The sequence below is a fragment of the Pleuronectes platessa genome, chromosome 7, assembly GCF_947347685.1.
Source record: "Pleuronectes platessa chromosome 7, fPlePla1.1, whole genome shotgun sequence".
Lineage (NCBI taxonomy): Eukaryota > Metazoa > Chordata > Actinopteri > Pleuronectiformes > Pleuronectidae > Pleuronectes > Pleuronectes platessa.
Window position 1 is genome coordinate 14610620 of NC_070632.1, and position 11138 is coordinate 14621757.

The 11138-nt window shown below is 43.2% G+C and overlaps 1 protein-coding gene across 1 annotated transcript in view; it reads left to right on the plus strand.

The window, feature by feature from the left end:
• The window catches only part of LOC128444824 (transient receptor potential cation channel subfamily M member 1), a 32717-nt gene that overhangs the window by 19495 nt on the left and 2084 nt on the right, over nucleotides 1-11138 (plus strand). Inside the window, exons 3-27 of the mRNA XM_053427482.1 lie at nucleotides 798-874; nucleotides 1537-1732; nucleotides 1848-2061; nucleotides 2376-2500; nucleotides 2587-2758; nucleotides 3102-3276; nucleotides 3381-3504; nucleotides 5140-5212; nucleotides 5325-5425; nucleotides 5732-5908; nucleotides 6024-6158; nucleotides 6279-6329; nucleotides 6449-6589; nucleotides 6686-6715; nucleotides 6846-7135; nucleotides 7295-7523; nucleotides 7784-7915; nucleotides 8018-8149; nucleotides 8258-8386; nucleotides 8823-9074; nucleotides 9191-9365; nucleotides 9929-9949; nucleotides 10041-10185; nucleotides 10259-10464; nucleotides 10927-11059. Of these exons, the coding sequence (XP_053283457.1) occupies nucleotides 798-874; nucleotides 1537-1732; nucleotides 1848-2061; nucleotides 2376-2500; nucleotides 2587-2758; nucleotides 3102-3276; nucleotides 3381-3504; nucleotides 5140-5212; nucleotides 5325-5425; nucleotides 5732-5908; nucleotides 6024-6158; nucleotides 6279-6329; nucleotides 6449-6589; nucleotides 6686-6715; nucleotides 6846-7135; nucleotides 7295-7523; nucleotides 7784-7915; nucleotides 8018-8149; nucleotides 8258-8386; nucleotides 8823-9074; nucleotides 9191-9365; nucleotides 9929-9949; nucleotides 10041-10185; nucleotides 10259-10464; nucleotides 10927-11059 (3635 nt within the window). The remainder of the gene's footprint in view (nucleotides 1-797; nucleotides 875-1536; nucleotides 1733-1847; nucleotides 2062-2375; nucleotides 2501-2586; nucleotides 2759-3101; nucleotides 3277-3380; nucleotides 3505-5139; nucleotides 5213-5324; nucleotides 5426-5731; nucleotides 5909-6023; nucleotides 6159-6278; nucleotides 6330-6448; nucleotides 6590-6685; nucleotides 6716-6845; nucleotides 7136-7294; nucleotides 7524-7783; nucleotides 7916-8017; nucleotides 8150-8257; nucleotides 8387-8822; nucleotides 9075-9190; nucleotides 9366-9928; nucleotides 9950-10040; nucleotides 10186-10258; nucleotides 10465-10926; nucleotides 11060-11138) is intronic.

The following is an 11138-nucleotide window of genomic DNA, read 5'->3' on the forward strand; positions in this document are numbered from 1 at the left end:
ATGATGATGAAAAGTGTGTCTTTGCAGTTCTGCCGCAGATATCAGAGTACGATATGAAGATTTATATTATAGTTATAGTTCATGAAAAGATGATGCAATGTATGTGCGGAAACATGTATTTATTTATATATATGACATAGTTGACCTTTTTGCAGCAACCCTCCTGCAGAAGCTCCAGAGAGAGAGAGAGAGAGAGAGAGAGAGAGAGAGAGAGAGAGAGAGAGAGAGAGAGAGAGAGAGAAAGAGAAAGAGAAAGAGAGAGAGAGAGAGAGAGAGAAAACGAGAGAGTGAGAGAGAGAGAAAACAGTAACTCCACTGTGTTGTGGGAACTTGTGGTCACTGGTCACAAGACTGCATTGGGATTTATTTATGACCATTTCTTTATGCTCCTATGACTTTTTTTTTGCCGTTTAACTTTTGATTGGACAGATTCGCCTCCAATGCTTCACTTTTAATTGGTCAACACTGTCAACGACATCGGCTCTCAGAGCAAAACTCGCTTCAAACTCAGCACTGCTCATCAAACTTGAACAGATGATGACAAAGTGTCTAATACCACAGTATCATCAATCTATAATAATCTCAGGAATAATAGTAGTCCTTTTATTAATCTGATTTATTCGCCTTTTTTTTTTTTTTAAAGATACAAAAAATCCTCATCTTTTAGCCAGGATTACCGCTAAGAGGATTTCCAGAGTGTAACTAAAAAGAAAAGACGGATGATCTCTCTGTGGTATGACAACTTGTTATGTCGACTAACAGCTTCTTTCTTTCTTTCAAAATGTTTCTCTTGACAGGCACAGAAAGCTTGGATCGAGAGGACCTTTCTCAAAAGAGAATGTGTTCACATATTTCCCACCAAGGACCCAACCAGGTAATTTAATTTAATGACTGTTCATCACTTGTGCTAAAGTCAGGTCAGGTTGCAACATCACCTATTTCTTTAGTGATTTATAAAGAGAGCTTACATTCATGAAACATTAATGAAACAGTTTAGGTTAGGTCAATTATTTTAATGTCTTGCAAGTCTATAGAAAGATCAGTAGTTATAGAATCACGACAGTGTTAATAATGAACAATAAGATATTAATCATGTTTTATGCTCATTATGAGTGATGTTTCATTTCTTCCTATTAATTAATTAAGTAATTCACTAAATCATGGGACCTATGACAACAGGTTATCAGAGATTTACTGAGATTAAACTGGGTTTTCCAGAGTTCATTGTAGGACATGGTTACTATGCTGGGCTCCGAGAACAGGCTGAGAGCAGCCAGGCAGCGCAGCCCTTTGTTCGATGAGGCACATTATTTCCCAGAAATGGGCACAGTCATGAAAGAGCCTGCACAATGTGTGTTTCGAGGAAAAGACACAGTCGCATTGGGCAAACGAAACAACATTCTTTGACTCAGGTCATTCTCATCCAGTCCACACTGGACAGTGTAACGCTCAGGGATTTCTATGAGTAGCAAAGACAGTTTATTTAAGTTTACACATCAGGGATCAGTTCTGATATTTTGGTTCTGTGATGTCTAGATGTGCCTGTGGTCAGCTGACAACGCAGCACGCGGCCATTCCCCCTGGTGCCAGCTCGGTAGAGGAAACCAACCAGCTGGTGCAGCTCGACACCCCAAAGGATAAATGGACGTTGTTAAAATACACCAGAACGTACCCAACAGACGCCTTTGGCCTAATTGAGTTCCAGGGTGGAGGATTCATCAACAAGGCCATGGTGAGTCTCAGCTAATGGAAAATAGTGTAGATAAGGTGACAATGTGGTTCATTACAAATATGTCTCCATGCAATATTCTTTAATGTGAATCAAATACTTTTTTTTTCTAAACTAGTACATCCGGGTTTCCTATGACACCAAGCCTGACAACCTGCTGCATCTGATGGTGAAGGACTGGCAGCTGGAGCTCCCCACGTTGCTCATCTCTGTTCATGGCGGCCTCCAGAACTTCGACCTCCAGCCCAAACTCAAGCAGGTGTTTGGCAAAGGCCTGATCAAGGCTGCGGTCACCACTGGAGCGTGGATCTTCACGGGCGGAGTCAACACGGGTAGGACACTGGCGGCTCAGGACAATGCTTTTAATGTTCCCTTAACAAACCATTTGTGACATTAGAAGATTACCTTGGTTCTAAATTGTCATTACATAAAACAATTTCTGCAATTTCCTAGGGGAGATTTGACCGGCCTATTGTCATAGGTTAAGCTCTATAATTAAAGCTTCTGTGGAAAAATTTAGCACAAATGACAATCAGTGGGTTTTCCTGTGACACAGTGTGTCCCATGATGCAGCCCCATAAGGCAGTAGAGAGCGTCATTATCCATGAGGCTGTGTTTAACAATATATCGTATTATTACAACTCAGGGGTGATCCGTCATGTGGGAGATGCCTTGAAGGACCACTCCTCCAAGTCACGAGGGAAGGTGTGTGCAATAGGAATTGCTCCATGGGGGATCCTGGAGAACAAAGAGGACCTCATTGGGAAAGATGTAAGAAGATCTGCAGCTGCATTTCATTTCTTCAACTGTTATGCAAACGTTTCTTCCTTTAAACCGATTTCTTCCTTCGTTTGCAGGTAACCAGACCCTATCAGACGATGGCTAACCCCCTGAGCAAACTGGCAGTGCTCAACAACAGCCACTCCCACTTCATCCTGACTGACAACGGCACGTGCGGGAAGTATGGCTCTGAAGTCAAACTACGTCGACTGCTGGAGAAGCACATCTCCCTGCAGAAGATTAACACTCGTAAGTAGGACGGTGCTGCACACACGTGATGAAACATGCTCCTACATCCTCCGTGTTGTGTGACTGTGAGACACTCCGTCTTCCTGGACGCGTGGGCAGAGAGTTCCTCTGTGACCTGTGGGCTTCCCTTTGTCATCCTATGCCTGGAGTTTGGTTAGGCAGGGACAGCAAAGGGATGCTCAGCCGTCACCACTGACTTCAACACCTCCCTCCTAAGGTTTTGCCCGTTGGCACATAACATCAACATTTTGTTTGTTCAACTTTTGACTTTTAAAGTTTTGTTGATAAAAACAAATGGATGGGTTTTCAGCGACAGACTGTCATTTTTTGGGGGGTTTTCCAGGTCTGGGTCAGGGCGTCCCCCTGGTGTGTCTGCTTGTGGAGGGAGGCCCCAACGTGATCTCCATCGCCCTGGAGAGCCTGAGAGACGACCCCCCCATCCCCGTGGTGGTGTGCGACGGCAGCGGCCGAGCTTCTGACATCATTTCCTTCGCGCACAGGTTCTCAGAGGATGGAGGGTGAGACTTTAGACCGATGAGTTCTCCTTCTTTATGTTCACATTACTCTTCTGGTTAAAAAGCTGAAATGTCATCCTCAACTCCTCCCCCCTCACACCCTCCAGCCTGATTAGTGATGACGTCCGAGACCAACTGTTGGTGACTATTCAGAAGACTTTCAATTACACCAAAAGCCAATCACAGCAAATCCTGCTCATGGTAATGGAATGCATGAAGAAAAGGGAGCTGGTGAGTAAGAGGATACAAGCGATGGATGATGTGCTAATATCTCCAAGCTCCTTGTATTTCACACTTATCCTGTATATGGAAAATAACTTGTCTGTGTCAATAAATAAATCATTTGTCGTGAAACATCTGGTCTCCATCGTCATTCATCCATTCCACTAATCTATGTGATCCATTAACATATTGAATAAACATAATCCCCACAACCTGCCTGTCATCCCCCCGTCTTGTCGCGGTCATGTCATGTAATGCGGGTCATTCGCAGCTCCACCGCCGACCAGTAATAAATGCTCATGCATAAGTGCAAAGCTGCGAGGTGGCGGCTGATGTGCGATTTCTGCCGAGTTTAAAGTCTTTATTTTGGTGTAAACAATGCAGCTTGGCGCTCATATGAGGAAGCAGGTGATGGATCTCCACAGATAGCAGATTAACCCCCGAGCCATGAGTGTTTCTCAGGAGGGTTTGATGGGAGACCTCGGTGCATAAATAGCGGCGCCATTTCAGGATCCGCAGCAGATTTTCCATGTGATGTGATTAGTAGTTTGTAATACCCGGGATATATAATCTCCAGACTCTATACATTTGGGTGGGAAAGATCAGAGCCCACTACCAACTGCTTAGCAGAGGCTCTTACTTCATCCCTTCACGGTAAACATGCAGCACACAGATGGAGGATGGGATCCATCTCCCTAATCCTCATCCAGGTTACTCTTTCTCTCCATTCCCCAGGCTTTTCTTTTTCAGGGCCCAGAGTGCTATCTCTTCACCAGTGACTTTGTGTCCTCTATCCCTGGTGTATTAGTCTGCCTAATGCTCCAACACACTCAGATAAGCAACTTAAACGGCTTTTTTTTTCAAAGATCAAGCTGCTGCGTCCTTTTTTCCCCCCCATGTGCCATTTAGTTCTCACTGATACCCGACCCAGACAATGTGGCAGAACTTTATACACAACGAAGAGGCCCCATCATTGCCTGCTCTTAATCTAAAGTGCCATGACTAACCTACAGGTGAATCAGTGTCGCTGTCTAGGCCCTGCTTAATCCTCTCATCCTAAATGCATGTGAACAGCTGGGTTAGACAAACTGAAAACACTGACTTAGAGAGCGGAAAGTTGCAATGATGTTACACCAGGACACATCATTTAACTGAATTTGGAGTTCACTGTCTCCCTGTTTGCATCCTGTATCTGTCTGGAAGAGCAACACAAGTCTTCAGTCCTGATGCTGATGTTAGCGGCTGGTTATAGACGCATCTCGAGACCAGCTCGGAGCTCTCTGGCACAGTGCCGCATATTCATGCCAAGCTAATTCCATTCACCACGGCTGCACATGTGACAGGGCCGTCAGCGTAACTTCATTTGATATAGTCGAGCATGCAACAAGGAAAGCACTATCACTGTGTCTGACAAACAGTTAGCATGTGAGGGGTCAGCCACAGAGTGCTGCAGCGAGAGTTCCTGCTGAAACAGTGTCCCACCAGTTCACTCCACATGTTTGTGAGCGACATTGACAGTTATACACATTCATCTGTTCATTGATTCACCCATTCATCTATCCAGTTTGTCGAGAAACATATCCCACCGTCACATGACTGCTGCAACCGTTCCTCCTCTCTTTTCATGTTTTCTTCCACACGTAGATCACAGTTTTCCGAATGGGTTCTGAGGGACAAGAAGATATTGAAATGGCCATTCTCACAGCCTTGTTAAAAGGTATTTTCTGAATATACGTCACAACAATATTGGTGCTATTGCAGCACAGCAAGTACTAGATACCACCTCTTCTCTCTGTCTTCCCTCTCTTCCTCCATTCCTCTTGCTTTAGGCACCAATGCTTCAGCAGCAGATCAGCTCAGTTTGGCTCTGGCGTGGAACAGAGTGGATATTGCACGCAATCACATCTTTGTCTACGGACACAATTTACCCGTGAGTGTCGATCACACCTGAATAATGTGAATAAATGATTCCGAATGAGTGTAGTACAGCTGCAAAGTCATCAAAGATTTTTTTTTTTTTTTAAATAGAATACAAATGCTTCCACGAGTTATCAAACTTTGGCGGAAAGACAGAGGGACTTTGATTAAACTGAATTGTATTTCTCGTATACACAAAAATTCAATGATTTAATAAACCATTATATATTTATAACAAAAGGCAAAGATTGAAATGTTGTGTGAATGTTTGTACGAAGAAGAGATACAGAGTTCCTTCCCGCTTATTCCTTTTGGTCAGCCTGCCGGTATGATGAACAGCACCACAACATCTACAGCCATGACGCAGGAGAAGCAGAGGAGTCCCGCCAGCGCTCCTCGCAGTAAGACCCGGGGAAAGAAGGGCAAAGGGAAAGGAAAGGCAAAACCTGAGCCTCCAGAAGAAACAGACCCCAGGAAGCTGGAGTGTATTCGTTGGGTAAGAGCAGGGTTCACAACAAAGACTTTACTCATGATTGAAATGTGAGTAAATAGCTTGAAGGCCGTGTGGTGTAAATAATAATCGGAATGTGTCCCGTGCTGACTTCTCCTAGGTGAACTCTCTGGAGCAGGCGATGATGGATGCTCTGGTGCTGGACAGAGTGGACTTTGTCAAACTGCTTCTTGAGAACGGCGTCAATATTCACCACTTCCTCACCATTCCCAGACTGGAGGAGTTATACAACACGGTGGAGATGACACGCCGCAGCAACACAATTCAATAAATAAAAAGAAACCAAATCTGAATGCAAGTCTGACAAATATGAAACAGGTTGACACTCGCCTCTCCTCCTCTTCTCTTCTCTCAGAAACTAGGCCCGCAAAACACCCTGCATGCCGTGGTTAGGGACGTCAAAAAGGTACAAATGAACTCTCCTGGAGCATTAATCGTTAATGCATAATGTTTGACTATTTAGATCATATCAGGTTTCATCTTCAGAGTGCAGCTTTGTTGAGTATGACTATGGTGAATTTGCAGGGAAACCTTCCTCCAGATTATCAGATCACTCTGATTGACATTGGTCTGGTGCTGGAGTACCTCATGGGTGGAGCGTACAGGAGCAATTACACCAGGAAGGCTTTCCGTAACCTCTACAATAATCTGTATGGACTAAAAAGGGTACGCGTGGTTGGGAGAAAATAAATGACAACGACTTGCTCGTTATATTAAGTGACATCTGATATTGATTATTACGTTTTTTTCCTCCTCTTGCAGCCAAAAGCGCTAAAGCTCCTTGGAATGGAGGTGAGGTTTCCTTTACAACCCTGTCAGTTAGCTGAAACAACAACTCACACATGCAGCAGAATAATCGATCATCTTTTACATTACATTAGATTACATCACATCTTCATTTTATTTTCAAAAACTTTATTAGGACGATGAACCCAGGAAAGGCAAGAAAAAGGGGAAAAAGAAGAAAGAGGAAGAGGTTGAAATCGACGTGGATGACCCTGAGGTCTGTCGTTTCAAGTTCCCCTTCCATGAGCTGATGCTGTGGGGGGTGCTGATGAAGCGCCAGAAGATGGCGCTCTTCCTCTGGCAACGTGGAGAGGAGGCCATGGCAAAGGCCCTGGTGGCTTGTAAGCTATACAAAGCCATGGCTCATGATTGCTCTGAGAGTGAACTGGTGGATGACGTCTCCCAAGACCTGGAGAACAACTCCAAGTCAGTACAGATAACGTGTACTACTCTAACTTCTCTGTCGGCTCTCACAAGTCTGCATTAAAATATCTATATTTCTATATAACATATAAAGCATATTACTCAAACTGTTTGGAGAAGTGCTGAGTTTAAATAATTGTCCTTCTTCCTTCCCCTTCACAGAGAATTTGGCCAGTTGGCGTATGAGATGTTAGATCAATCCTACAAGCATGACGAGCAGGTGGCCATGAAACTCCTAACATACGAGCTGGTGAACTGGAGTAACTCCACCTGTCTGAAGCTGGCTGTGGCTGCAAAGCAACGCGACTTCATTGCCCACACCTGCAGCCAAATGTTGCTCACTGACATGTGGATGGGTTGCTTAAGGATCGGCAAGAATCCAGGCCTCAAGGTTGATAACACAAAATGTTTTCCTTTCAAGCAATCATAAACAAGTTAAAAAAAATGAAACTCATTCCTCCGCCAAGGCCCAACATTCCCTTTAAAAAAAAAAAAACATAACCTCCTTGGCAGAGGTAACGCTAGCAGTGTCATAAGTAGTCGTAATACTTCTCCCAGTAGTGGAATCACATTGGAGTAGAACATATCACTGTAAACAAGAAAATATATAAAAATCACCATGTCTTGTAAAAACTGAATATTTTCTTTCAGGTTATTCTGGGAATCATCTTTCCTCCTTTCATTCTACTGTTGGATTTCCGTATTGGCGATGATGTGTCATATCAAGCTGCTGACGGCAAAGACACGGGAAAAGACAAGGACGACGACGCAAAATCTAGCAAGGTCCAGGATCATGCTGACCTTGATCAGTTTTTACATCTTGTTAATAAACCATTTTTGTCCAGATGAAAGATGATGACCTAAGTGATTGTTCTTGCATTATAGGATCCCAATTCGGATGCAACTTCCCGAAAGGGAGACGAAGAGGAGGGTAGCACGCACGTCCACAAAATCCCGATTGGCAAAAGGTTGTTTGAGTTTTACGACGCACCCTTCACCAAATTCTGGTTCAACACTGTGAGTTCCCTTTTGGTGCATGACACAAATTATAGTGAGCATTTACAAAAAAAATTCTAACTTACAATAAAAAATGTATAATTTATAACGTTTGTCTTCTTCCAATAGATTTGCTATCTGGGATATTTGATGTTGTACAACTACATAATCCTGGTGAAAATGGAGCGATTGCCATGTATACAGGAGTGGACTGTCATTGCATACATCCTCACGCTTGGCGCTGAAAAAGTCAGACAGGTAAAAAGGACAAGATTTATTGTCGGTCTGATCCACAGACTGTATATAAAGATGAGCAACATGAGAATGAAGCCAAATTCTCTCGATTGCCCCCTGGTGGTTGGTTGCAGTATAGGCCAAAAAACAACCCTGGATCCTCCATGTTAGTGGACCAAACTAATTTTGATTAGTTACTTGGTGCTATAAAGTCAGGGGGATTATGTCATGATTGACAGCTGACCTCAATACTTAGGCTTCACACTATTAACATCTCTGTGCAGATTCTGATTCCAAATGACATCAAAAGCACAAGATGGCTGCACCTTTATGCAGGATATGTTAAGCTTCATTTTCATAATAGAAGAGAAAGTGGAGAAATGTCAACAGTTTATGGTCTGATCAAGTTCAAGTAACTATGTGTGTTAAAGATCACTTGTGGTCTCTAAACTGTGTCTAGATTCTGATGTCAGAGCCGGGGAAGCTGAAACAGAAGATAAGTGTGTGGATGGAGGAGTACTGGAACATTACAGACATGGTCGCCATTACCACCTTCCTGTTTGGGCTTTTGCTTCGGCTGCAGCATGAGCCTTACATGGGCTGGGGCCGAGTCATCTACTGTATAGACATTATCTTCTGGTACATTCGTGTCCTGGACATCTTTGGAGTCAACAAATACCTGGGACCCTATGTGATGATGATCGGGAAGATGGTAATAAGTGTTTTAATTAAATCCTATGAAAGTCACGTGACAGACACGATACATATACTAACAGAACATACAGCAGTTCCCAAGGAGTTCAAATGTTTGTTCCTCTTTATTTTCAGATGATTGATATGATGTACTTTGTAGTGATCATGCTGGTGGTGCTCATGAGCTTCGGGGTGGCTCGGCAGGCCATCCTTCACCCTGATGAGGAGCCGACCTGGCGCCTGGCCAGAAACATTTTCTACATGCCCTACTGGATGATCTATGGAGAGGTTTTTGCGGACTCGATAGACCGTAAGACTAGAGTTCATAGTAAGATTTTGTTTCCTGATTCTGGGCAGATGATCAGCGTTAGATTAATTTATTTGTCTAACTCTGTGAAACAATAAGTTACACTAGGATCTCTCATACTTTGTCTCCCTCTGCTGGTAGAATTGTAATAGGCTCTGTCTTAAATGCATGTCCAGAATTTTGCATTGAGGGAGAGTAGAATAGGTATCATTATCTCATGCCCCTGGATCATGATCATCTGCCTTCAAGTTCTGTCAGTTTCTTCTGTCAGGGTGAAGGCAATACGCTGCATTAAAAAAAAACTGAATTATCTTGCTTATTATATAAATATGAATATTTAAATATCATGTTTACTGCTCAATGTATTTAAGACGTCAACCAGTCTGTGAAATATGACGTTTGATTTTTGCGAAAAAGGAAAAAAACATGCTTGCCTTTCTGGAAACATTTTGATGATGCACGTCAGCTTGACCTTGACAGAAGCGAGATATGAAAGTCCAACATTAATTGATTTTAACGCTTTCTACGTGTTCTTGCTTGACTCTGCTTTGCTCGGATCTCTCTAGTCTATGCAATGGAAATCAACCGTAAGTTATTTTTAAGTCACTTATGTAATTCCAATCAATCATCTAAAGTTCTCAGAATAAATTCAACAGCTGTAACCTCCCTTCCCCACAGCTCCGTGTGGTGAACATTTATATGACGAGGATGGAAAGAAACTGCCTCCCTGCATCCCGGGTGCCTGGCTCACACCTGCTATTATGGCCTGTTACCTTCTCGTGGCAAACATTCTTCTGGTCAACTTGCTCATTGCAGTCTTTAAGTAAGTATATGTTCCAGTATCTGACTGCACAGTTATGGTTTATGCTCATTTATCTTTTTTTCCTGTTCCACAGCAACACCTTCTTTGAGGTCAAGTCCATTTCCAACCAGATATGGAAGTTCCAGCGATATCAGCTGATCATGACCTTTCATGACCGTCCCATCCTTCCTCCACCTCTCATCATCTTCAGCCACCTCTACATCATCTTCAGCCGGCTGTGTCGTCGGTGTGCCACGAAGAAAAAAGAGGGAGAGCTGGATGAGAAGGACCGAGGCCTCAGTAAGTTTCCTCTAATAATGAGAAAAACGTATATACCTAAACCCTTAATATCAAGATCTTATTCGTATCCTGGCTCAATTAAACGAATCCAATCATGTTTTAGCTCAGTGACATTTAGATCAGTCTTAGACTTGTAGGATGCATGAAGGCAGCTATATCAATGTAACATCCAGATCTTAACTGCACACCAGCTGTTAACAGATATAATGATAAAGATGATGCTGATTGTATACTAGCACACGGTTACGAGTGTCCTAGCTCTCCATTTATGCCCGTCCAGACAAAAACTCAGCCCCAATCCATCGCGGTTCGGGTTGTGTTTTTTGCCTGGACAAAACTTATCTTTTGTAGCTCTGAATCTCCGGAGTAGTATGGATGCAAGGCGTATACGTAGCACATTTGATGCATTAGCGTAGATGTAGCCTCAGACTGACAAAAAGTGTTGGTCTTTGTTTATACCAGAGCTCAGGTTGAATCCAGAGGAGTTAAAATGTCTCTTCGAGTTCGAAGAACAGTGTGTGGAGGAATATTTCCGTGCAAAAGAGGACAAGCAGCAGTCCTCCAGTGACGAACGCATCAAGGTTACCTCAGAAAGGTGAGCCTCCTTTGTGTTCAGACATTTCTAAACACCAGTTCCAGGAAAAACATACATACATTTCGTTTGTGTTTTGTGG